Below are 26,002 nucleotides of genomic sequence, written 5' to 3'. Positions count from 1 at the left end.
AAACACCCAGCATTGACTGCATCTAAGCATGGCTAGGTTAGGTTAGGTGAATCAGCTCTCTAGTACAGTGGGAACCTTAAGGTACCTTATACAGTAGATACCCCAGCCCTGCCCTACAACAGAGCACACAGATAACTCACCCTTCGGCTCCAATTATCTCTCTTATTATACTGTAATCATCTTTATTTATGAGTGACTGTCCAGGATATCTTTCTGCATTGCAGTACAGGTTATAGCAACAACAATAGATGATGTAGTCAATAGCATGTGCCAAGACTGAGAAGTCAAGAGTTTGGCACATGCCATTGACTAAATGTATTATAATGTATGTTTCGGTTTGAGTCAGGTTGAAAGCAGAGAATAATTATATTTGGTGTAATGTCCTTACATCCTGTGACTATATTATTAGTGAATGAATAACCCCATCTAGACTCTGCCAGCTAACACACAGGTACGTCTTTATTCAGAAAAGTCAGGTGAACATGTGTGACCTTTCAACTCTTAGAGCATCTACTTGTCCCTCCCTCTCTCCTGTACCTCTTCACTCCTCCCCTCCCTCTCTGCTGTACCTCTCCTCCTCTCCCTCTTGTCTCAGGGTCTGGGGCTAGGGCTGGGTCCGGGGCAGGGGGTCTTGCGTCCGGACGGGATAGGTGGTAGGATGGGTTTGGCGTTGGAGCCTGGGCGTGCTGTGGTGACGGTGGTGCCCGGAGAGAGAAGCTCGGAGCCGGGGCGAGGGGCGTCAGGAGTGTGGCCCGATTCTACTTGATCTGGGGGAGAAACAAGTACACAACCAATGAGTTACTAATACTCTGAAAGATGTGTGCTTTTCATAAATAAAGAGGATCCATAACCAGTATATCTAGGGAGGAGACATAGATTATCATACATTTGATCTAGAACAAGATAATCACACTAGAAAGTATGGAAAATGTATGACTAGCCAACACAGTTCTGTGAGGTAGAGGAATGTATCAGCACCAGTCCCAATAAGCGTCATCACATAATGTCCACCTGCTAGAGAGAGAGACATGAAGAAAGGCAGAGACAGAGAGAGATACAGAGACAGGGAGCCAGTCATTGGTCAAAAAATGAGAGGTGATGGAGCGAGGGTTAGTCACCTTTGAGCATGTCCAGGTTGTGTCCCAGAAAGGAGACATCCAGGGGCTCCACGGTGGTGTCCAAGCCCAGGTCTGAACACCCCACTGGCCCCGCTGTCTCCAAGAAGGCCCCTGCTGAGCTGGGAATGGACAGGCCAGAACTAGCACGGGAGTCATCAGAGCTGATACCAGGGGAGAGAGAGAATCAGGGGAAGACAGAGAGAGAGAGACAGGGGAAGACAGAGAGAGAGAGACAAGTGAAGACAGAGAGAGAGAGACAAGTGAAGACAGAGAGAGAGAGAGAGACAGGGGAAGACAGAGAGAGAGAGAGAGACAGGGGAAGACAGAGAGAGAGAGAGAGACAGGGGAAGACAGAGAGAGAGAGAGACAGGGGAAGACAGAGAGACAGGGGAAGACAGAGAGAGAGAGACAGGGGAAGACAGAGAGAGAGAGACAGGGGAAGACAGAGAGAGAGAGACAGGGGAAGACAGAGAGCGAGAGACAGGGGAAGACAGAGAGCGAGAGACAGGGGAAGACAGAGAGCGAGAGACAGGGGAAGACAGAGAGCGAGAGACAGGGGAAGACAGAGAGAGAGAGACAGGGGAAGACAGAGAGCGAGAGACAGGGGAAGACAGAGAGCGAGAGACAGGGGAAGACAGAGAGAGAGATACATGGGAAGACAGAGAGAGAGACAGGGGAAGACAGAGAGAGAGACAGGAGAGACAGAGAAAGAGAGACAGGGGAAGACAGAGAGAGAGAGAGATACATGGGAAGACAGAGAGAGAGAGACAGGAGAGACAGAGAGAGAGAGACAGGGGAAGACAGAGAGAGAGAGACAGGGGAAGACATCGAGAGAGAGAGACAGGGGAAGACAGAGAGAGAGAGAGAGAGAGAGAGAGAGAGAGAGAGAGGGGGGGAAGACAGAGAGAGAGAGAGACAGGGGAAGACAGAGAGACAGGGGAAGACAGAGAGAGAGAGACAGGGGAAGACAGAGAGAGAGAGACAGGGGAAGACAGAGAGAGAGAGAGAGAGACATGGGAAGACAGAGAGGGAGAGACAGGGGAAGACAGAGAGAGAGAGACAGGAGAGACAGAGAGAGAGACAGGGGAAGACAGAGAAAGAGAGACAGGAGAGACAGAGACAGGGGAAGACAGAGAGACAGGGGAAGACAGAGAGAGAGAGACAGGGGAAGACAGAGAGCGAGAGACCGGGGAAGACAGAGAGAGGGGGAAGACAGAGACAGAGAGAGATACATGGGAAGACAGAGAGAGAGAGATACATGGGAAGACAGAGAGAGAGATACATGGGAAGACAGAGAGAGAGACAGGGGAGACAGAAAGAGAGAGACAGGGGAAGACAGAGAGAGAGACAGGGGAAGACAGAGAGAGAGAGACAGGGGAAGACAGAGACAGAGATGTGAAGAAAGAGAGAGAGAGATACATGGAAGACAGAGAGAGAAACAGGGGAAGACAGAGAGAGAGACAGGAGAGACAGAGAGAGAGACAGGGGAAGACAGAGAGAGAGAGAGAGAGAGACAGGGGAAGACAGAGAGAGAGACAGGGGAAGACAGAGAGAGAGAGAGAGGGGGGGAAGACAGAGAGAGAGAGAGATACATGGGAAGACAGAGAGAGATACATGGGAAGACAGAGAGAGAGACAGGGGAAGACAGAGAGAGAGAGAGACAGGGGAGACAGAGAGAGCGAGACAGGGGAAGACAGAGAGAGAGAGACAGGGGAAGACAGAGAGAGAGACAGGGGAAGACAGAGATGTGAAGAAAGAGAGAGAGAGAGACAGGGGAAGACAGAGAGAGACAGGGGAAGACAGAGACAGAGAGGGGAAGACAGAGACAGAGAGGGGGAAGACAGAGAGATACATGGAAGACAGAGAGAGAGAGAGAGAGACAGGGGAAGACAGAGAGAGAGAGACAGTGGAAGACAGAGAGAGACAGGGGAAGACAGAGAGAGAGACAGGGGAAGACAGAGAGAGAGACAGGGGAAGACAGAGAGAGAGACAGGGGAAGACAGAGAGAGAGAGACAGGGGAAGACAGAGAGAGAGACTCGGAAAGACAGAGACAGAGAGGGGAAGACAGAGAGAGAGAGAGAGACAGGGGAAGACAGAGAGAGAGACAGGGGAAGACAGAGACAGAGATGTGAAGAAAGAGAGAGAGAGACAGGGGAAGACAGAGAGAGAGACAGGGGAAGACAGAGAGAGAGAGACAGGGGAAGACAGAGAGAGAGAGACAGGGGAAGACAGAGAGAGAGAGACAGGGGAAGACAGAGAGAGAGACAGGGGAAGACAGAGACAGAGATGTGAAGAAAGAGAGAGAGAGAGACAGGGGAAGACAGAGAGAGACAGTGGAAGACAGAGACAGAGAGGGGAAGACATAGACAGAGAGGGGGAAGACACAGAGAGAGAGATACATGGAAGACAGAGAGAGAGAGAGAGAGAGAGAGAGAGAGAGAGAGAGAGAGAGAGAGACAGGGGAAGACAGAGAGAGAGAGACAGGAGAGAGACAGGGGAAGACAGAGAGAGAGAGACAGAGAGAGAGACAGGGGAAGACAGAGAGAGACAGGGGAAGACAGAGACAGAGATGTGAAGAAAGAGAGAGAGAGAGACAGGGGAAGACAGAGAGAGAGAGGGGAAGACAGAGAGAGGGGGGGAAGACAGAGAGAGAGACAGGGGAAGACAGAGAAAGAGACAGGGGAAGACAGAGACAGATATGTGAAGTAAGAGAGAGAGAGAGACAGGGGAAGACAGAGAGAGAGAGACAGGGGAAGACAGAGAGAGAGATACTGGGGAAGACAGAGAGAGAGAGACCGGGGAAGACAGAGAGAGAGAGAGACAGGGGAAGACAGAGAGAGAGAGAGACAGGGGAAGACAGAGAGAGAGACAGGTGAAGACAGAGACAGAGATGTGAAGAAAGAGAGAGAGAGAGACAGGGGAAGACAGAGAGAGACAGTGGAAGACAGAGACAGAGAGGGGAAGACAGAGACAGAGAGGGGGAAGACAGAGAGAGAGAGATACATGGAAGACACAGAGAGAGAGAGAGAGAGAGAGAGAGAGAGAGAGAGAGAGAGAGAGAGAGAGAGAGAGAGAGAGAGAGAGAGACAGGGAAGACAGAGAGAGAGAGACAGGAGAGAGACAGGGGAAGACAGAGAGAGAGAGACAGGGGAAGACAGAGATAGAGACAGGGGAAGACAGAGAGAGAGGGGAAGACAGAGAGAGAGACAGGGGAAGACAGAGAGAGAGAGACAGGAGAAGACAGAGAGACGTGGGGAAGACAGAGAGAGAGAGAGAGACAGGGGAAGACAGAGAGAGAGAGAGAGACAGGGGAAGACAGAGAGAGAGACAGGGGAAGACAGAGAGAGAGAAACAGGGGAAGACAGAGAGAGAGACAGGGAAAGACAGAGAGAGAGAGAGAGAGGGGGGAAGACAGAGAGAGAGAGAGAGATACATGGGAAGACAGAGAGAGATACATGGGAAGACAGAGAGAGAGACAGGGGAAGACAGAGAGAGAGAGAGACAGGGAAAGACAGAGAGAGAGAGACAGGGGAAGACAGAGAGACATGGGAAGACAGAGAGAGAGACAGGGGAAGACAGAGAGAGAGACAGGAGAAGACAGAGAGACGTGGGAAGACAGAGAGACAGGGGAAGACAGAGAGAGAGAAACAGGGGAAGACAGAGAGAGAGACAGGGAAAGACAGAGAGAGAGGGGAAGACAAAGAGAGAGATACATGGGAAGACAGAGAGAGAGACAGGGGAAGACAGAGAGAGAGACAGGAGAAGACAGAGAGACGTGGGAAGACAGAGAGACAGGGGAAGACAGAGAGAGAGAAACAGGGGAAGACAGAGAGAGAGACAGGGAAAGACAGAGAGAGAGAGAGAGAGAGAGAGAGGGGGAAGACAGAGAGAGAGATATACATGGGAAGACAGAGAGAGATACATGGGAAGACAGAGAGAGAGACAGGGGAAGACAGAGAGAGAGAGACAGGGGAAGACAGAGAGAGAGAGACAGGGGAAGACAGAGAGAGAGAGACAGGGGAAGACAGAGAGAGAGAGACAGGGGAAGACAGAGAGAGAGAGACAGGGGAAGACAGAGAGAGAGAGAGAGAGAGAGAGAGAGAGACAGGGGAAGACAGAGAGAGAGAGAAACAGGGGAAGACAGAGAGAGAGACAGGGAAAGACAGAGAGAGAGGGGAAGACAGAGAGAGAGACAGGGGAAGACAGAGAGAGAGAGACAGGGGAAGACAGAGAGAGAGAGACAGGGGAAGACAGAGAGAGCGAGAGGGGGAGACAGAAAGAGAGAGAGAGGGGAAGACAGAGAGAGAGAGACAGGGGAAGACAGAGAGAGACAAACAGACAGACAGAAAAGGAGAATACAAGAGAGGACAAGATGGAGGAGAAAAATAAAGGATGTGGTGAGAGAGGAAACCAGGGGGATTACAAGGAATACAATAAAGGAGAGAAAGTGAGAGAGAGAGACAGATAGGAAGAGAGTGACAGACAGCGAGAGAGAGAGGGAGGGAGACAGAGAAATAACGAATGAAATTGAGAAAGCAATGGAGCTGCCAAGTGTGTATATGTACATTACTGTTACAGTAGACAGACTGGTAGAAACCTGACACACAGTATTAAAGTCTCATTGGCAGGTTGGCTCTGTCCCAGTCTAATACTGACACAACCCCTCCTTCTCATAGGGCTGTCAGGAACATATTATATTGTGAAACCAGACACTTGAAGAGGAGGGAAAGTGATGGAAAGTGCCATCAGCGATAAGACACACTTCCGTCAAATATGTCACATAGAGAGAGACATGTAAAACATATCCCATACAGGTGGTATCAGACATTCTGTGTTGAAGGCAAATTGGCATAAGCATGCAGACTTTGGGATCTTTTATAGTCATGAAAACTGGGCTAAATTTGTGCCATTTAATTGAGGTCATAGGTATGTCATTAGGTATGTCATTCCATGGACTATGCCTTGGGATAGTTCAGACATCATTCTCTTGAACATCGTAGTTTTTAATGGATTGGTTGCTCTGAATAACTGACTAACCAAGAACATTCTAAAACACCTCCCACGCCTATATTTTAAATCCAAAGCCAACAAAGGACGATTTTAGAAAGATCTATTAAAGAAGTTATTCAGTAAAATAGAGTTGCTGGAATGGCACAGCTATTACAACTAAATCAGAAGCATAACAACACATGTCACAAGAAAATAAGTAATAATATCGCTTAGTGGCAGTAATTTGCTCATGTGAGGGACTTCCTCCCTTAAATCTACACTCCCTGTTGGTTCAATGTTAATAAAAGACCTTCAGCTCTCAGACATGCTGTATACATATAAATGCATATTTCACGGTGTAAGTCATAAGCTGTGTTAATGGTGATGCTAGACAGTCTCCTAGGGGACTTTACTGTATAAAAACAACAGTAGCGGATATAGTTGAGACTATAAAAGTTCAGTCTATAATAGGGTGTGTGTGTGTTGGGTATAGACCTGTTATTCTCTGAGTGGTTGTGTTGTCCGGCATGGCTGGCTCTAGGCATCATGGGGGATGAGAGGGCGGGGTCCCCTTGCATCTGAGAGGCCAATGATGATGGAGCTGTGTGAACACACCTGGGAGACACACACACATAAATCCTACACATAACATTTACATCATTTAGCAGATGCTCTTATCCAGAGCGACTTACATAACATAACATGTCATAATATGATAGCGTCACTAGCTTGATAAGAGACTGCAGCTGCAACACATTGGTGACATGCAGAGCTTTGTTCTACCTAAACAACATCTGATATGAAATCTAGCACTTTAAACTGAGTCTCAGCGATGAGGTTGCCAGGAGCAGCAGGATATTGCAGCTGAGCGCGATGCAAGACGTAGCACTCAGAGAAAATATCTGTGCATGTGCACAGGTGCGCTTCACGCAACCTGATAGCTATGGAGCCTTGTGATTCATACTCTTAGTCGTTGCAGAAGTCGGCCTGATATTGCTGTTTACACAGTGCATCGCTAACTACCTTTAATCTCAAGAGATGTTTGTATGCGTTTCTCACACATGAAATATAAAACACACACAGTTGGTATTGTTCTGAAGGTGACCATCCTACCCAATATGCATCTGAAAACACAGTCTCAGTAAAACATGATGAGACATTATGCAGAACTTGACATACAGTATATCTCCTGTCAGCTAGAGTATGAATGGCAGCGTGGGTGAACTTTACTACACCACACACACACACACAAACACAAAAACACACACAGCCTTGTGGGTGGTTAGAGCTGATTACCAAGCCATATGAGTTCAGGTCCAGTCCATTGGAGAGCAGGTCCACCAGAGAGAGAATAGCTCTGGGTCGGAACATGAGAGGAGATGGCTGACTGGCTAAATCTACAGCACTGGTATTTGGTGAACAGAGTTGTACAATGACTTACTGGATCAGTCTTTGAAGAACCTAGGGTCCTAACTGAGAGGCCACACACACACGCATGCAGGCACGAACACACACACGCAAACACACACACTTTTCACCTTGACCTCTCTAGCTCCCTCTGCTGTTGGCATACAATACAACACCATTCTACCACATGACCTTGTAACCTGCCACTTCAACATCAGGGTCAAATGTGGCCAATCAGGACAACAGGGGAGGCTGTTGATTTGAAGTGTACACTCCAATCAAGCTTGAGTGGTAGGGTATAGTGTACCTCTTGAAGAGCTGGGTGTAGGCTCTGGGACTCTTCCCCATCAGAGCCTCTCTGACCAGCTGCTGCCGTCTGTGGATGGAGGCCAGCTCCTACGGCCCAGAGAGAGAGATAAAGTATTTAAACATGATGCTGTGTCTGTGGATGGAGGCCAGCTCCTACGGCCCAGAGAGAGAGATAAAGTATTTAAACATGATGCTGTGTCTGTGGATGGAGGCCAGCTCCTACGGCCCAGAGAGAGAGATAAAGTATTCAAACATGATACTGGCGTGGATGAATAATGATGATTGATCTAGATCCCTCAAACTCAACTCTGGACCTCGAAGACAGTTCCACTGCAGTTTTTCATTGTTCCTCTCTAATCAGGGACTGATTTAGACCTGGGACACCAGGTGTGTGCAATTAATTATCAGGTAGAACAGAAAACCAGCAGGCTCTGGACCTCGTAGGGTAAGAGTTGAATAACCCTGATCTAGATCATTGTGATCAATAGCACAAGGCAGTCTCGGGGGTTCACCTAGTGTTGCCAAACTACCGGTAATACACCCTGCCTTTGTGACCCTAGGTGCCTGACTCCTGTCCTCCATGTCTACAGTCCAGCTGTTTTCTCTTTCTTCCTGGCACTACGTTGATTAATCAATGTCACTGTTTGGCCAGAGAGTGTACACACCTGGTTCCTCAGGGCTGGATCAGTCAGATCCAACTAATCAACTGCTCACCAAGACCTTGATTGGTTGAATCAGACAAATTAGTGCTGGGCTGAAACAAAAGCCTGAATACCATAGTTGTCCAGGAGCAGGGTTGGTGACTACTGACGTGTGTGTGTGTTGTGAATCACTGCCGAGGTCTTCTGTGGGGTAAGCTGGGTCTGGACCTTGCTGTAGTAGTTCCTACAGTTGTGGTCCGAGGGGTCCATGTATGGAGCGGAGTGGGACTTAAAGGCTGTCTCTGGCCTGGTGGAGGGGGCTGGGGGCGCCTCGTCCACTAAGGAGTCCCTCTTCAACTCTGTCACAGACATTAATGACATACTTGGCAGCACATACACTATATATACACACAAAAGTATATGGACACCCCTTCAAATTAGTGGATTTGGCTATTTCAGCCACACCCGTTGCTGACAGGTGTATAAAATCGAGCACACAGCCATGCAATCTCCATAGACACACATTGGCTGTAGAATGGCCTTACTGAAGAGCTCAGTGACTTTCATCGTGGCACTGTCATAGGATGCCATCTTTCCAACAAGTCAGTTCATCAAATGTCTGCCCTGCTAGAGCTGCCTCGGTCAACTGTAAGTGCTGTTATTGTGAAGTGGAAACATCTAGGAGCAACAACGGCTCAGCCGCGAAGTGGTAGGCCACACAAGCTCACAGAACGGGACCGCAGAGTAAAAATAGTCTGTCCTCGGTTGCAACAATCACTACCAAGTTCCAAACTGCCTCTGGAAGCAATGTCAGCACAAGAACTGCTTCCACAAGCCTAAGTTCACCATACGCAATGCCAAGCTTCGGCTGGAGTGGTGTAAAGCTTGCCGCCAGTGGAAACGCGTTCTCTGGGGTGATGAATCACGCTTCACCATCTGGCAGTCAGACGGACAAATCTGGGTTTGGCGGATGACAGGAGAACGCTACCTGTCCCAATGCATAGTGCCAACTGTAAAGTTTGGTGGCGGATTAATGGTCTGGGGCTGTTTTTCTTGGTTCAGGCTAGGCCCCTTAGTTCCAGTAAAGGGAAATCATAACGCTACAGCGTTTGGGGAAGGACCTTTCCTGTTTCAGCATGACAATGCCCCTGTGCACAAAGCGAGGACCATACAGAAATGGTTTGTTGAGATCGGTGTGGAAGAACTTGACTGGCCTGCACAGAGCCCAGACTTCAACCCTTTGGGATGAACTGGAGCAAGGCCTAATCGCCCAACATCAGTGCCTGACCTCACTAATGCTCTTGTGGCTGAATGGAAGCAAGTCCCCTTCTAGTGGAAAGCCTTCCCAGAAGATTGGAGGCTGTTATAGCAGCAAAGGGGGGACCAACGCCATATTTAATGCCCATGATTTTGGAATGAGATGTTCGACGAGCAGGTGTCCATATACTTTTGGAAATGTAGTGTCTATGTGCTGTAATGCACACACACACACACACACACACACACACACACACACACACACACACCTGTAGAGGTGTTGTCTAGGGTGTCTGTGGTGCTCTGGTCCTCTCCTCTCTGCTCCTCCACTCCCAGATACTCCTTCACCACCTGCCTCAAGGTCCTGTAGGCCTCCACTAGTTCATCTGAACACACACACACACCCATGCATACACACACATGCACACACGCATGCACACACAGTATTAAAATAATCTTCATACATTAGTACAGCAAGTCTGCTTATCTTTCTTCACATCCCTGTCGTGTCCACACACACTCACGGTAGTATGACAAATACAATAATGGAACAGATTAAATGTAAAAGATGTACACTATAGTAGATCAGAATGATGACTGTAATTTAAAGTGGAACTGAAAGCGTTCACAGTTTATGCTACAAAACCAACTTTATAAGAAGTTTTAAAAATAGGTTATATTTGACTCAAAATTCCATGACGTACAGTAAGACATTGTTTGCAGAATAGATGGATGAAGTTCAATACATGATTAAAATAAATTCACCAATACATTTCTTGGTAGTCCAAAAAATATTGCTATCAGGATGTAAATCACAGCTGGCCTGGTACATTGTTTGCTGCCTCCACCCATTCGGGAGGCACTGTTTTAGTTTCAATGACTCAATATTTTGGACAAAAACGGACGAATGTAACTAAGGCTGGGAATTTCAATACAATCAAACTGATCACAAGTCAGTCATAACGTGGCTAATAGGCTAGCGTATCTATTTATGTAACTATTTATTTATCAAGCTAAAAACACGGAGCCTAACGTTAGCTAGATAGCTGCTGGGAGGATGTCATGTCATTGAAAGAGTGGGTGAGTGACCTACTTTTCCCCCCTCATTTCATTTTTCGGTGGCAACAGCTAGAGATGCAGGTGTCATTTGGTTAGCTAGCAAGAAATGTTAATGTTAATTGCTTTGCTAGCTAGCTATCTATCTAGCTATGCTGAACTTGAATGACCATTATCCAGTCAGCATATCTCTTGCGTTCAGAAATTCACTCTGGCTATCTACTGCGATTTCAGAGCAGTCGTCTGAGTGTGCCAGAGCGCAGAATACCTGAAGAATTTGTGAAAGCGCAACACCCACTGAATATGACCAGTGTCGGCAAAAAAAAGTAATTACATTGTTGCCAGCAGCACAGTTAGTCACTAACGCTCTAGATAACGTAAACAGCCTAACCAGCTCCTAACCAGTGAGGTGTTCTATCATTTGTGTCTGGAAGTAGCTAACAAACTTTAGCCAGTTAGCTTGGGTGCTTGACTGCTGTTCTGAGGAACGTTTGGTTCAACACTACTCCTCGGCCAGAGCTTCCTGTGTTAAGACTGCAGTGTGCACTCTGAATTTAGGAACGACCCAGAGCTCACTCTGACACACTGGAGGCAATTTATGACCGTACCCTTAGTTGTCAATCAAATGTATTTTAGCATCAAACAAATGGGAGGGCAGGCAGGGAAGTTCCCATTCAGTTGTCAAAACGTGGGTTGGGACAAGCATGCATTGGCAGGCAAGCTGCAGAAGGACGAGCAGGCTACTAATCCCAACTTTTCTCAGTGCAATTTTCACGGCCAACTAGCTGAAAAGGTTTGAGAGGGTTTATCTAATGTTTCCTCGTTAGATTTTAGCTTATCTGGCTAAAACATTAGTTGTTGATGTGCATAACTGAGGGAGAGATAGCATACCCTTTCATGGTTGTTTGATCAATAACACCATGATGTATCCAAATGTAAGAGGACTCCCGTGGTATTTACATATTTGCAGAAATCCATTCAGGTGTATTTTTTGGCGAATGCCTTCTAATTATCTAAAGTTGTGCTGTTGCTATTGCCTGTAAACACAGTCCAGTTCAAAGTGAATGATGGCAGGCCCATGTGGCAAATGGCTTATTTGCATATTTGCATGTAGCTCTGATTAGCTATGGCACACCTGTCTGCAGACTCCAGTCCTGGACAAGACAGATGTTTTTATTAGGTTTTATTTACTGCAGTGTCTATTCAAATTGTCCAAACGCACGCAGCTTTCCCACTCTATATTGCTCTAGAATTTTCACAAATACCTTACTATACTAAAATGACCATATCTAAGTGCTGGCTTGTCAAAAAAAAAGAAAAAAAAGAGTCATATTCTTCCTGGGGGTGTATATGATCAGATTTTAATAAGATTTCATGTTGTTAAAATGCTGTCAGTTCCACTTTAATGAGTTGCTTATAAACAGATCGCACAGAATAAATTAAATATGAAAATGTGATAAACTCGTGCTTCAGTTCATTAGCAACCTCTCAGCATGTCTGAGATCCTTCACAGGGATATGATAAACATGTACGCACGTTTTTATTTCATGTATTTTTTATTTAACCTTTATTTAACTAGGCAAGTCAGTTAAGAACACATTCTTATTTACAATGACGGCCTACCAAGAGGCAAAAGGCCTCCTGCGGGGACGGGGGCTGGGGAAAAAATTATAATGTAGGACAAAACACATGACAAGCGAGACACCACAACACTACATAAAGAGAGACCTAAGACAACACAGCATGGTAGCAACACAACATGACAACAACATGGTAGCAACACAACATGGCAGCAGAACAACATGGTTGCAGCACAAACATGGTACAAACATTGTTGGGCACAGACAACAGCACAAATGGAAAGAAGGTAGAGACAACAATACATCACGCGAAGCAGCCACAACTGTCAGTAAGAGTGTCCATGATTGAGTCTTTGAATGTAGAGATAGAGATAAAACTGTCCAATTTGAGTGTTTTTTGCAGCTAGTTCCAGTCGCTAGCTGCAAGTAAATTTCCCTCGCTGGACACTTAATGTGCTTTAAATGCATCTCCTAAAGTAACTGTGCATTGTTTCCAGATTTCTATGAAATATGACCTATAATGAATTACAATATGAGTGAAATACTTTTCCTTCCAACAAATGGTAATGAAGTATGTTAAAAAGCAGCTTTCCTGTGTTGGAATGGTGTGGGCGTATACCGGTCATTAAAAATATTCATGCGAGTAGACTGCATAGTCACTTTACCCCTACCTACATGTACATATTACCTAAATTACCTCGACTAACCTGTACCCCCGCACATTGACTCGGTACCGGTACCCCCTGTATATAGCCTCGTTATTGTTATTTTATTGTTGCTCTTGATTTTTTTAAACGTTAGTTTATTTAGTAAATATTTTCTTAACTCTTATTTTTCATAAAACTGCATTGTTGGTTAAGGGCTTGTAAGTAAGCATTTCTGCTGTATTCGGCGCATGTGACAAATAAAAATGTGATTGATTGGCCAGCTCAGCCAATGAGCCAACATGACATCATGTTCTATGAGGAAATAGCAAGCATTTTTTTAAACGGTCTGTTTGCGCTATATATGTTTGAGGTGGGGTTTTTAAAGTGTTTTTTTCTCCAATTTATGCTTTGGACACATACGAATAAAGGATACGACAACAACATTATTTGGGTAAGAGATAACAGAACATGAACTTTTGAAAGTTACATTTTCACTGGACAGTTACTTTAATTAGATTGAAGACTACAGTGTGTTAGTTAATCTACAGTAAAGTTTCCTTCATAGTGGGTCAGAACCCACATGGTGAGTTGTAGCTAGTTTCTACAGGATCGCACCTTTGGTTGTGGCCAGGCATGTTTTGTTTCTTTATCTGGTAGGGCACAGGTCAACTTTGAAAGTTGGTTCATGGAGCGAAAACCATCACAGAAACCATTAAAACTATGATAGACAATGTGGGTGTTTCTGTGTTATCCAGGTACAAAGTGGAAGACAGATTCCCTTTGAAGTACTATTATATTTACACTACCGTTCAAATGTTTGTTTTCAAAAGAAAATCAATTTTTCTGTCTATTAAAATAACATCAAATTGATCAGAAATACAGTGTAGACATTGTTAAGAGTGTGCAAAGCTGTCATCAAGGCAAAGGGTGGCTATTTGAAGAATCTCAAATATAAAATATGTTTTGATTTGTTTAACACTTTTTCGGTTACTACATGATTCCATATGTGTTATTTCATAGTTTTGATGTCTTCACTATTATCCTACAATGTAAAAAATAGCAAAAATAAAGAAAAACCCTTGAATGAGTAGGTGTGTCCAAACATATCTATATTCTATATACTGGTCTGCATCATCATCATCAGCTACGTACCACAGGGGATGACATTGTCGAAGAAGTCTGGGCGTTCTCTGTTGATCAGGGCGTATGTGTCCAATTTCATACTGCTGGGCTATGTGAATGTGTGTGTGTTGACACCCACCTCCAGCTCCAGGTGCACACAGCAGGCCAGGCCCTCCCTGGCCACGTCTTCTATGGCCTCACGAGACAGACCATACCAGTGGCCCGCATACTGCATCGTCTGGATGAATTTACCCTGAGAGAAGAGGGAGAAGGAGAGAGAGAGAGAGAGACAGACAGACGGAGAGAGGGAGACAGAGAGGGGGGGGGGACAGACAGAAAGAGAGAGAACAAAAGTTAACAGAAAGCTGTAAGTTGGGACAGTCAACTATCGTGGGGTGCAACATTTACTTAAAGTTATGAGTCAAATTCATATTCCAAAATGGACATGGTCGTTGATTGACCTACAGGGTCCTACACAACCACTGCTATGTCCAGAGAAGAGTAACAACCGCAGCTATAATGTCCCCACCTGTGAGGTGAACTCCTGACCCTGCAGTCAGAGGTACCATCACTTCCCCTGCTACCCTGTAGTTCACACAGCCGCGCCCTTTGACCCCTCGTCTACTTGCACCTGGGGCCGGTATGCTCAGCGTTATGATCCATCACGCTTTACGACCCAACGGACAGCTCTGAGGACTGTAACCTACTCTCAAGGTAGGCTATACTGTTTCCCAATATTCAGATAGAAATTGAACATATAGAATTGGTAAGGCTCTCATGTCCACATTCTATATATATCACATTTCTAGTTGATGTTTTGCTAAAAGTTGTGCCCTACTGATAGCCTATTGAGAGACTCCCTCAGGAACTTGACCCTTGTCGTGCTACAGTTGGTTTAACTTCACCCCCTATTTTTAGAGGGTTGGAAACCATCAGGCCCAAATTACAAAGCACCCTTATCGTTACTCTATTGAGTGGAACAATACAACAAGCACAAGGACTGCTGATTGAGGCACATTTTCAGGATGGAGCTGTGTGTGTGTGTGTGTGTGGTAGGGAATACGAGTCTGTGATGTATGTACAGTGGGGAGAACAAGTATTTGATACACTGCCGATTTTGCAGGTTTTCCTACTTACAAAGCATGTAGAGGTCTGTAATTTTTATCATAGGTACACTTCAACTGTGAGAGACGGAATCTAAAACAAAAATCCAGAAAATCACATTGTATGATTTTTAAGTAATTAATTTGCATTTTATTGCATGACATAAGTATTTGATACATCAGAAAAGCAGAACTTAATATTTGGTACAGAAACCTTTGTTTGCAATTACAGAGATCATACGTTTCCTGTAGGTCTTGACCAGGTTTGCACACACTGCAGCAGGGATTTTGGCCCACTCCTCCATACAGACCTTCTCCAGATCCTTCAGGTTTCGGGGCTGTCGCTGGGCAATACGGACTTTCAGCTCTCTCCAAAGATTTTCTATTGGGTTCAGGTCTGGAGACTGGCTAGGCCACTCCAGGACCTTGAGATGCTTCTTACGGAGCCACTCCTTAGTTGCCCTGGCTGTGTGTTTCGGGGTCGTTGTCATGCTGGAAGACCCAGCCACGACCCATCTTCAATGCTCTTACTGAGGGAAGGAGGTTGTTGGCCAAGATCTCGCGATACATGGCCCCATCCATCTACAGTGGGGAGAACAAGTATTTGATACACTGCCGATTTTGCAGGTTTTCCCTACTTACAAAGCATGTAGAGGTCTGTAATTTTTATCATAGGTACACTTCAACCGTGAGAGACGGAATCTAAAACAAAAATCCAGAAAATCACATTGTATGATTTTAAGTAATTAATTTGCATTTTATTGCATGACATAAGTATTTGATACATCAGAAAAGCAGAACTTAATATTTGGTACAGAAACCTTTGTTTGCAATTACAGAGATCATACGTTTCCTGTAGGTCTTGACCAGGTTTGCACACACTGCAGCAGGGATTTTGGCCCACTCCTCCATACAGACCTTCTCCAGATCCTTCAGGTTTCGGGGCTGTCGCTGGGCAATACGGACTTTCAGCTCTCTCCAAAGATTTTCTATTGGGTTCAGGTCTGGAGACTGGCTAGGCCACTCCAGGACCTTGAGATGCTTCTTACGGAGCCACTCCTTAGTTGCCCTGGCTGTGTGTTTCGGGTCGTTGTCATGCTGGAAGACCCAGCCACGACCCATCTTCAATGCTCTTACTGAGGGAAGGAGGTTGTTGGCCAAGATCTCGCGATACATGGCCCCATCCATCTACAGTGGGGAGAACAAGTATTTGATACACTGCCGATTTTGCAGGTTTTCCTACTTACAAAGCATGTAGAGGTCTGTAATTTTTATCATAGGTACACTTCAACCGTGAGAGACGGAATCTAAAACAAAAATCCAGAAAATCACATTGTATGATTTTTAAGTAATTAATTTGCATTTTATTGCATGACATAAGTATTTGATCACCTACCAACCAGTAAGAATTCCGGCTCTCACAGACCTGTTAGTTTTTCTTTAAGAAGCCATCCTGTTCTCCACCCATTACCTGTATTAACTGCACCTGTTTGAACTCTTTACCTGTATAAAAGACACCTGTCCACACACTCAATCAAACAGACTCCAACCTCTCCACAATGGCCAAGACCAGAGAGCTGTGTAAGGACATCAGGGATAAAATTGTAGACCTGCACAAGGCTGAGATGGGCTACAGGACAATAGGCAAGCAGCTTGGTGAGAAGGCAACAACTGTTGGCGCAATTATTAGAAAATGGAAGAAGTTAAAGATGACGGTCAATCACCCTCGGTCTGGGGCTCCATGCAAGATCTCACCTTGTGGGGCATCAATGATCATGAGGAAGGTGAGGGATCAGCCCAGAACTACACGGCAGGACCTGGTCAATGACCTGAAGAGAGCTGGGACCACAGTCTCAAAGAAAACCATTAGTAACACACTACGCCGTCATGGATTAAAATCCTGCAGCGCACGCAAGGTCCCCCTGCTCAAGCCAGCGCATGTCCAGGCCTGTCTGAAGTTTGCCAATGACCATCTGGATGATCCAGAGGAATGGGAAAAGGTCATGTGGTCTGATGAGACAAAAATAGAGCTTTTTGGTCTAAACTCCACTCGCCGTGTTTGGAGGAAGAAGAAGGATGAGTACAACCCCAAGAACACCATCCCAACCGTGAAACGTGGAGGTGGAAACATCATTCTTTGGGGATGCTTTTCTGCAAAGGGGACAGGACAACTGCACCGTATTGAGGGGAGGATGGATGGGGCCATGTATCGCGAGATCTTGGCCAACAACCTCCTTCCCTCAGTAAGAGCATTGAAGATGGGTCGTGGCTGGGTCTTCCAGCATGACAACGACCCGAAACACACAGCCAGGGCAACTAAGGAGTGGCTCCGTAAGAAGCATCTCAAGGTCCTGGAGTGGCCTAGCCAGTCTCCAGACCTGAACCCAATAGAAAATCTTTGGAGAGAGCTGAAAGTCCGTATTGCCCAGCGACAGCCCCGAAACCTGAAGGATCTGGAGAAGGTCTGTATGGAGGAGTGGGCCAAAATCCCTGCTGCAGTGTGTGCAAACCTGGTCAAGACCTACAGGAAACGTATGGTCTCTGTAATTGCAAACAAAGGTTTCTGTACCAAATATTAAGTTCTGCTTTTCTGATGTATCAAATACTTATGTCATGCAATAAAATGCAAATTAATTACTTAAAAATCATACAATGTGATTTTCTGGATTTTTGTTTTAGATTCCGTCTCTCACAGTTGAAGTGTACCTATGATAAAAATTACAGACCTCTACATGCTTTGTAAGTAGGAAAACCTGCAAAATCGGCAGTGTATCAAATACTTGTTCTCCCCACTGTAGATGGTAAGGGAGGAAGGGTCCACATCAAAACTGGTCTGATGTGGTCTGAATGATCCAGGGAGTCTGTGAATTGTATGTGGTAAGTGGGGAAGGGTCCACATCGGAACTGGTCTGATGTGGTCTGAATGATCCAGGGAGTATGTCATGTATGTATGTGGTAAGGGAGGAAGGGTCCACATCAGAACTGGTCTGATGTGGTCTGAATGATCCAGGGAGTCTGTCATGTACAGGGGGGGAAAAAAGTATTTAGTCAGCCACCAATTGTGCAAGTTCTCCCACTTAAAAAGATGAGAGAGGCCTGTCATTTTCATCATAGGTACACGTCAACTATGACAGACAAATTGAGGAAAAATTATCCAGAAAATCACATTGTAGGATTTTTTATGAATTTATTTGCAAATTATGGAGGAAAATAAGTATTTGGTCACCTACAAACAAGCAAGATTTCTGGCTCTCACAGACCTGTAACTTCTTCTTTAAGAGGCTCCTCTGTCCTCCACTCGTTACCTGTATTAATGGCACCTGTTTGAACTTGTTATCAGTATAAAGACACCTGTCCACAACCTCAAACAGTCACACTCCAAACTCCACTATGGCCAAGACCAAAGAGCTGTCAAAGGACACCAGAAACAAAATTGTAGACCTGCACCAGGCTGGGAAGACTGAATCTGCAATAGGTAAGCAGCTTGGTTTGAAGAAATCAACTGTGGGAGCAATTATTAGGAAATGGAAGACATACAAGACCACTGATAATCTCCCTCGATCTGGGGCTCCACGCAAGATCTCACCCCGTGGGGTCAAAATGATCACAAGAACGGTGAGCAAAAATCCCAGAACCACATGGGGGGACCTAGTGAATGACCTGCAGAGAGCTGGGACCAAAGTAACAAAGCCTACCATCAGTAACACACTACGCCGCCAGGGACTCAAATCCTGCAGTGCAGACGTGTCCCCCTGCTTAAACCAGTACATGTCCAGGCCCGTCTGAAGTTTGCTAGAGTGCATTTGGATGATCCAGAAGAGGATTGGGAGAATGTCATATGGTCATATGAAACCAAAATAGAACTTTTTGGTAAAAACTCAACTCGTCGTGTTTGGAGGACAAAGAATGCTGAGTTGCATCCAAAGAACACCATACCTACTGTGAAGCATGGGGGTGGAAACATCATGCTTTGGGGCTGTTTTTCTGCAAAGGGACCAGGACGACTGATCCGTGTAAAGGAAAGAATGAATGGGGCCATGTATCGTGAGATTTTGAGTGAAAACCTCCTTCCATCAGCAAGGGCATTGAAGATGAAACGTGGCTGGGTCTTTCAGCATGACAATGATCCCAAACACACCGCCCGGGCAACGAAGGAGTGGCTTCGTAAGAAGCATTTCAAGGTCCTGGAGTGGCCTAGCCAGTCTCCAGATCTCTACCCCATAGAAAATCTTTGGAGGGAGTTGAAAGTCCGTGTTGCCCAGTGACAGCCCCAAAACATCACTGCTCTAGAGGAGATCTGCATGGAGGAATGGGCCAAAATACCAGCAACAGTGTGTTAAAACCATGTGAAGACTTACAGAAAACGTTTGACCTGTGTCATTGCCAACAAAGGGTATATAACAAAGTATTGAGAACATTTTGTTATTGACCAAATACTTATTTTCCACCATAATTTGCAAATAAATTCATTAAAAATCCTACAATATGATTTTCTGGATTTTTTCTTCTCATTTTGTCTGTCATAGTTGACGTGTACCTATGATGAAAATTACAGGCCTCTCTCATCTTGTTAAGTGGGAGAACTTGCAGAATTGGTGGCTGACTAAATACTTTTTTTCCCCACTGTATGTATGTGGTAAGGGAGGAAGGGTCCACATTTGAACTGGTTTGATGTGGTCTGAATGATCCAGGGAGTCTGTCTAAAGAAAAGGAAAAGCTGCCCAGGTTTCCACAGCAAGCCATCTTCATCAGGGTTTCAGTCTGGAGAACTTCACCTGAGACACTTCCTCTGGACTTTACAGTGTGCACGGTTAGGATCCCCACTTCACCTGAGACACTTCCTCTGGACTTTACAGTGTGCACGGTTAGGATCCCCACTTCACCTGAGACACTTCCTCTGGACTTTACAGTGTGCACGGTTAGGATCCCCACTTCACCTGAGACACTTCCTCTGGACTTTACAGTGTGCACGGTTAGGATCCCCACTTCACCTGAGACACTTCCTCTGGACTTTACAGTGTGCACGGTTAGGATCCCCACTTCACCTGAGACACTTCCTCTGGACTTTACAGTGTGCACGGTTAGGATCCCCACTTCACCTGAGACACTTCCTCTGGACTTTACAGTGTGCACGGTTAGGATCCCCACTTCACCTGAGACACTTCCTCTGGACTTTACAGTGTGCACGGTTAGGATCCCCACTTCACCTGAGACACTTCCTCTGGACTTTACAGTGTGCACGGTTAGGATCCCCACTTCACCTGAGACACTTCCTCTGGACTTTACAGTGTGCACGGTTAGGATCCCCACTTCAAAGGGTTTCCCTCCAAATATCACTGTGAGAGAGACCTCTATTTATAAAGGTCACACGGCACTTACATAATCACCTTTAGAAATAAAAACGAATGGGCCTCAAGTTAAAAGAAAGTTGGCCGGGCAGGCAGGCATACTCTATAGTACCTCAGGCCCCCCGTGTAGGATTTCTAGGAGTTCTTCCTTTGGGAATATTTGATAACTCTTGTGCTTTGAAGTGTCTAATATTGTAGATATAAGGAAATATATTTATGTAGCAAATAACTCAGTATGACATAACTCTAAAAGACAATTGTTAAAAAAGAGAAGAGCTTACAAAACTTCAAACCAGAAGACTTGTCATGTCTAGGCTACACACATTTGCACAAATAAATTGCTGGCTAGATGAACATACTGTTTATTTAAATTCTGAAGTATGATGAATATGTGGTGGTGTCATGGACAGGGCTAACCATGGATTGTTTTACCTTAACATTATATCTTTACGAATTGAAATACTTTCAATTAATACCAGACTGACACACCATCAGTGTGTTTGAGGGGATCAGTTTGAGCAAGGTGAGGTGCAGAATCACTAATGTTGATCACACAACGGATAGTTATTTGGGATGCAAGGTGATTTGTAGATCAGTAATTCTGCGCAATCACACTGCAATGTAGTCAATCTCAAACACGTACCATGTGAATCATGTTCTGAAAGTCTTCCTCCGTGACAAAATGATAGTCGCTCCCGTCCTCTTCCCCAAAGTAGGGACCCCTGGTGGTATGGCAGACTCTGTGACAACAAGAGACAAATGGATCCATTCACAATACAGCAATACAAGCTAGCAACTCAATTCTATTGTACGCGTACACAGTTTAGCAGGTGTTATGGCGGGTGCAGCGAAATGCTTATGTTCCTTGTTCCTATCAATCAATGTAGTAAATATCAACAAGCGCACAATGATCCAAAATTAAAAACGAATCAAAACTCCAAAGGATCATAATGGTATTGCAACACACCGAGACAGAAAGACGAACAGACTAGATATATAGACAGACACGTGCCACACACTCGCTTTCATGCACACACTCCGACTCCCCTATACAGGTGAGGTGGAGCACTCCAATGTCCACATCAACTGGATCTTGTCATTTAGGAGGGGTAAGTATGTTAACTGTTTTTAACGTTAGCTCTGGAGAGGAGAGGGGCTTGGTGGTGGTGGGTTTTGGGATGTAGAGGGAAGTGTGTGTGTGTGTGTGTGTGTGTGTGTGTGTGCATGAGTGAATGTTTGTATGTAGAGCAGGGCTCTCCTACCCTGTTCTTGGAGAGCTACCATCCAGAAGGTTTTCACTCCAACCCTAATCTAGTGCACCTGATTCTAATAATTGGCTGGTTGATAAACTGAATCAGGTTAGTTACAACTGAGGTTGGAGCAAAAACCTACAGGAGGGTAGCTCTCCAGGAACTGGGTTGGAGAGCCCTGGTCTAGAGGTTTCTAATAAAACCAGACGTGAGGTGAGAGCCACAGACAAGCCATGTCCGGCAGATGTTCTTTTGATTTCAGCGCTCCAGTATACGTGCTCTCTCTACCATTCTATTTACTGCATGTATCTTTATCACTCGCCATCACTCATGTGTTGGAAGTACTAAACATCTGGTTTAACAGTATGGAAGTATCATGTATCTATGGATGGGGAACCAGAGGGGATCCTAGAGAAATATATTTAGCACCATCCTAAACAATAACCCTAACCCTAGCCTTCACCTGTGACCAGGCCTTCTCATATTTAAGCTAGCTGCATCCTTTGATAAAGTCTATTCCAATGAGCACAAAACCCTAGAAGCAAAGCTAGCCAAAAGTGGTGCACTATATAAGGAATAGTGTGGCATTCTGGATGCATACAAGCCCACAGAGTTTGGCCACAGCTTGCCAAAAGTAGTGCACTATTATGTAAGAAATAGGGTGGCATTTGGCCCTTGGGACTCACCCGTAGGCGAAGAAGTCGTTAAACTCTCTCTCTTCCCACAAGCCTGGGGCCCAGTCAACAGCAGCATGGGGTAGGGAGAGTCCAGACTGGGTAGGGTGCTGGGAAACACACACAGCAACACATGGACGATATAGTACCATTTAGAGAGAGGGAGAGCACAAGGATAAAAAGTCTAGGAAGTACTTTACCATTGTTCAGGACAACTAGCCAATCAGAAAAATCTGATTTTTCTAGGTCAGTTTCTATGATGTATGAATAGAGCATAAATGTCAGAAAAGCTAGGGTTCTTCATTTTTAAAGATTGCGAGCACAAGTTAATTTAGTAAGTAAGCTTTATTTAGATTATTCATCGTATCGACTTCTTATTGGCTGAGAGTCATGTTATGAGGAGGGTAGTCCAGTCAGGGTAGTTGACGGATCCTGCTATTTTTACCTATCATTGATGACCTGAGGCTGCATCAGCTGGTATACCATGTGGCTCATGTGCTCCCTGGCCGCCACCACCTCCAGAGGAGGGTCGTACTTGTTCAAGGCCGACACCTGGGGAACACGGGGGGAGACGGGGGGACGGGGACGGGGGAGACGTTCATATGACACAATGTTCACAGCCGACACCCAACGTTCCCCAAGTGTCACAATGTTCACAGCCGACACTTGGGGAACACAGGGGGGACATTCATTTGTCACAATGTTCACAGTCGACACCTGGGGAACACGAGGGGGGGTGACGTTCATATGTCACAATGTTCACAGTCGACACCTGGGGAACACGGGGGGGGGGAGACGTTCATACAGTGAGGGAAAAAAGTATTTGATCCCCTGCTGATTTTGTATGTTTGCCCACTGACAAAGACATGATCAGTCTATAATTTTAATGGTAGGTTTATTTGAACAGTGAGAGACAGAATAACAACAGAGGGTTTTGCCACCAAGTACTAAGTCATGTTTTGCAGAGGGGTCAAATACTTATTTCCCTCATTAAAATGCAAATCAATGTATAACATTTTTGACATGCGTTTTTCTGGATTTTATTGTTGTTATTCTGTCTCTCACTGTTCAAATAAACCTACCATTAAAATTCTAGACTGATCATGTCTTTGTCAGTGGGCAAACGTACAAAATCAGCAGGGGATCAAATACTTTTTTCCCTCACTGTATATCACAATGTTCACAGCCGACACTTGGGGAACACGGGGGGGAGACGTTCATATGTCACAATGTTCACAGTCGACACCTGGGGAACACGGGGGGAGGTGACGTTCATATGTCACAATGTTCACAGTCGACACCTGCGGAACATGGGGAAGATGTTCATATGCCACATTGTTCACAGCCGACACCTGGGGAACACAGCAGGTAGATGTTCATATGTCACATTGGCGATAAATATCTTATTTCAAGTCAGTCCTATCTAGATGTACTGTATGTATCATTAAAACCTCTACAGATCCCAACAGATGCCTAGCCCATTGTTTTTAATAAACAACATACTAGGCTAGCATTCACTGTCCCAATTAGCAAAACATGCCACTCAGTTATTGATGCCCCTCCTCCACTTGCTATAGGCACAGTATTACATTTACATTTTAGTCATTTAGCAGACGCTCTTATCCAGAGCGACTTACAGTTAGTGAATACATATATATATATTTTTATACTGGCCCCCCGTGGGAAACGAACCCACAACCCTGGCGTTGCAAACGCCATGCTCTATCAACTGAGCTACATCCCTGCCGGCCATTCCCTCCCCTACCCTGGACGACGCTGGGCCAATTGTGTGCCGCCCATGAGTCTCCCGGTCGCGGCCGGCTGCGACAGAGCCTGGATTCGAACCAGGATCTCTAGTGGCACAGTTAGCACTGCGATGCAGTGCCTTAGACCACTGCGCCACTCAGGAGTATTACACACATGGATGGAAATCTAGTAGGACATTTGCCAAGCTAGCCCGAGATGCAGGTGAAATGTTGTCTTTACCATCATCACATAGCAGATTTTGGACCTGGGCTGGCTAGTATCCTTAAGTTCAATCACTGATCAGCATCTCATACATCCACCTACCTTCTCCTCTGCTGTGACTTTCTCCTGGTCCAGGACAGTTAGGTGTTGAAGGAGGAAGATCACTGCCAGTCTATAGTCCAGCTGCTCCTGGGGTTGAAACGACAGTGAAAGAGGCAGCATTTTCATGGATATGTCTATTGTCAGTACAGAGCACGCAGACAGCATTAGGGAGATAACTTGTTAGTTTAGTGATGTGTTCTGGGTGTAGGTGCAGTGCAGCTACCTGGACTGGGTTTCTCTGCAGATTCAGCTCCCGGAGCAGCCACAGGTCATGGATGTGTGTGGCCTCCTTAATTTCACTGATCTAAGAACAGTATATCATACACAAAAAACATCAGATAACAAGAGAGCAGGACATTAAGGAATGAACTGTGCTCACCAGGTTCCTCTCCAGGTTGACAAGAGAGCAGGACATTAAGGAATGAACTGTGCTCACCAGGTTCCTCTCCAGGTTGACAAGAGAGCAGGACATTAAGGAATGAACTGTGCTCACCAGGTTCCTCTCCAGATTGACAAGAGAGCAGGACATTAAGGAATGAACTGTGCTCACCAGGTTCCTCTCCAGATTGACAAGAGAGCAGGACATTAAGGAATGAACTGTGCTTACCAGGTTCCTCTCCAGGTTGACAAGAGAGCAGGACATTAAGGAATGAACTGTGCTCACCAGGTTCCTCTCCAGATTGACAAGAGAGCAGGACATTAAGGAATGAACTGTGCTCACCAGGTTCCTCTCCAGATTGACAAGAGAGCAGGACATTAAGGAATGAACTGTGCTCACCAGGTTCCTCTCCAGATTGACAAGAGAGCAGGACATTAAGGAATGAACTGTGCTCACCAGGTTCCTCTCCAGGTTGACAAGAGAGCAGGACATTAAGGAATGAACTGTGCTCACCAGGTTCCTCTCCAGGTTGACAAGAGAGCAGGATATTAAGGAATTTAAAGTAAGGAATGAACTGTGCTCACCAGGTCCCTCTCCAGGTTGATGGAGCCCAGCAGATGGAGGTTCTGCAGGCCTGACAGACTTGTGATGCGGTTCAGAGACAGATCCAGGACCTGCAGGGTTCTCAGAGTCTCCACATTCTCTATCTTCTCAATCTGATTCCCCCTCTGGATAGAGAGAATGTGATACATGACAAACACTGGGAATATGAGTACCCTGTGTGGACAAATACACACACACACATATCAATAAACGTACACAAGCTCACACACAACTCCCCCTCCTCCTACACACACCCACGTACACACACCCAAGTCACACGCACAGACACATACGCACGTCACACGTCACACGCACATACCCACCCCACACCTCCACTATCAAAGTTACCATAGAGTGTTCCCTTCCCCATCTGTAAGGAGTTTAAAACTTCTCCTTGAGACGGCGTGTGTGATTGACAGGCCAGCTCCAACGGTACGGGCTGACAGGT

General features: G+C 45.7%; 1 protein-coding gene across 5 annotated transcripts; it reads right to left on the bottom strand.

Moving 5' to 3' along the window:
- Positions 1–20: 20 nt before the first annotated feature.
- Positions 21–25,807, bottom strand: LOC121549965 (leucine-rich repeat and guanylate kinase domain-containing protein-like). Of its 5 annotated transcripts, none has more exons than XR_006661848.1 (9): positions 25,536–25,807; positions 24,796–24,876; positions 24,573–24,659; positions 22,948–23,054; positions 22,515–22,612; positions 21,222–21,318; positions 14,158–14,380; positions 9,992–10,108; positions 7,926–8,824 (listed from the first exon to the last, which is right to left on the bottom strand). XR_006661848.1 is itself a non-coding variant. In XM_045225694.1 (7 exons), exons 4-7 carry the CDS (start codon positions 7,861–7,863, stop codon positions 592–594), a joined length of 498 nt encoding a protein of 165 aa, XP_045081629.1. In that variant the 5' UTR covers positions 7,864–7,911; positions 8,636–8,824; positions 9,992–10,108; positions 14,158–14,375; the 3' UTR covers positions 21–591. The 5 variants fall into 5 exon arrangements, 3 of the variants coding, with proteins under 3 accessions (XP_045081629.1, XP_045081630.1, XP_041717942.1); XR_005996886.2 differs by having other exon boundaries at positions 14,267–14,380; XM_045225694.1 differs by lacking the exons at positions 21,222–21,318; positions 22,515–22,612; positions 22,948–23,054; ... (1 more) ...; positions 24,796–24,876; positions 25,536–25,807 and adding exons at positions 21–767; positions 1,119–1,279; positions 6,604–6,723; positions 7,823–7,911 and having other exon boundaries at positions 8,636–8,824; positions 14,158–14,375.
- Between the last annotated feature and the right edge of the window lie 195 nt (positions 25,808–26,002).

Source organism: Coregonus clupeaformis, chromosome 2 (assembly GCF_020615455.1).
Source record: "Coregonus clupeaformis isolate EN_2021a chromosome 2, ASM2061545v1, whole genome shotgun sequence".
Taxonomy (NCBI): domain Eukaryota; kingdom Metazoa; phylum Chordata; class Actinopteri; order Salmoniformes; family Salmonidae; genus Coregonus; species Coregonus clupeaformis.
The sequence above is the reverse complement of the archived record's forward strand: the minus strand, read 5'-3'. Positions and strand labels throughout refer to the sequence as shown.

What these genes read in the sequence shown, in the direction of transcription:
- LOC121549965 (XM_041862008.2), bottom strand. Translation starts at nt 25,703, where the DNA reads ATGTATCACATTCTCTCTATCCAGAGGGGGAATCAGATTGAGAAGATA. An exon ending in AAGTCACAGCAGAGGAGAAG is followed by an intron (nt 23,055 to 24,572) that starts GTAGGTGGATGT and finishes CGTGTTCCCCAG; the next exon opens with GTGTCGGCCTTGAACAAGTA. An exon ending in CCTCAGGTCATCAATGATAG is followed by an intron (nt 22,613 to 22,947) that starts GTAAAAATAGCA and finishes TGTGTTTCCCAG; the next exon opens with CACCCTACCCAGTCTGGACT.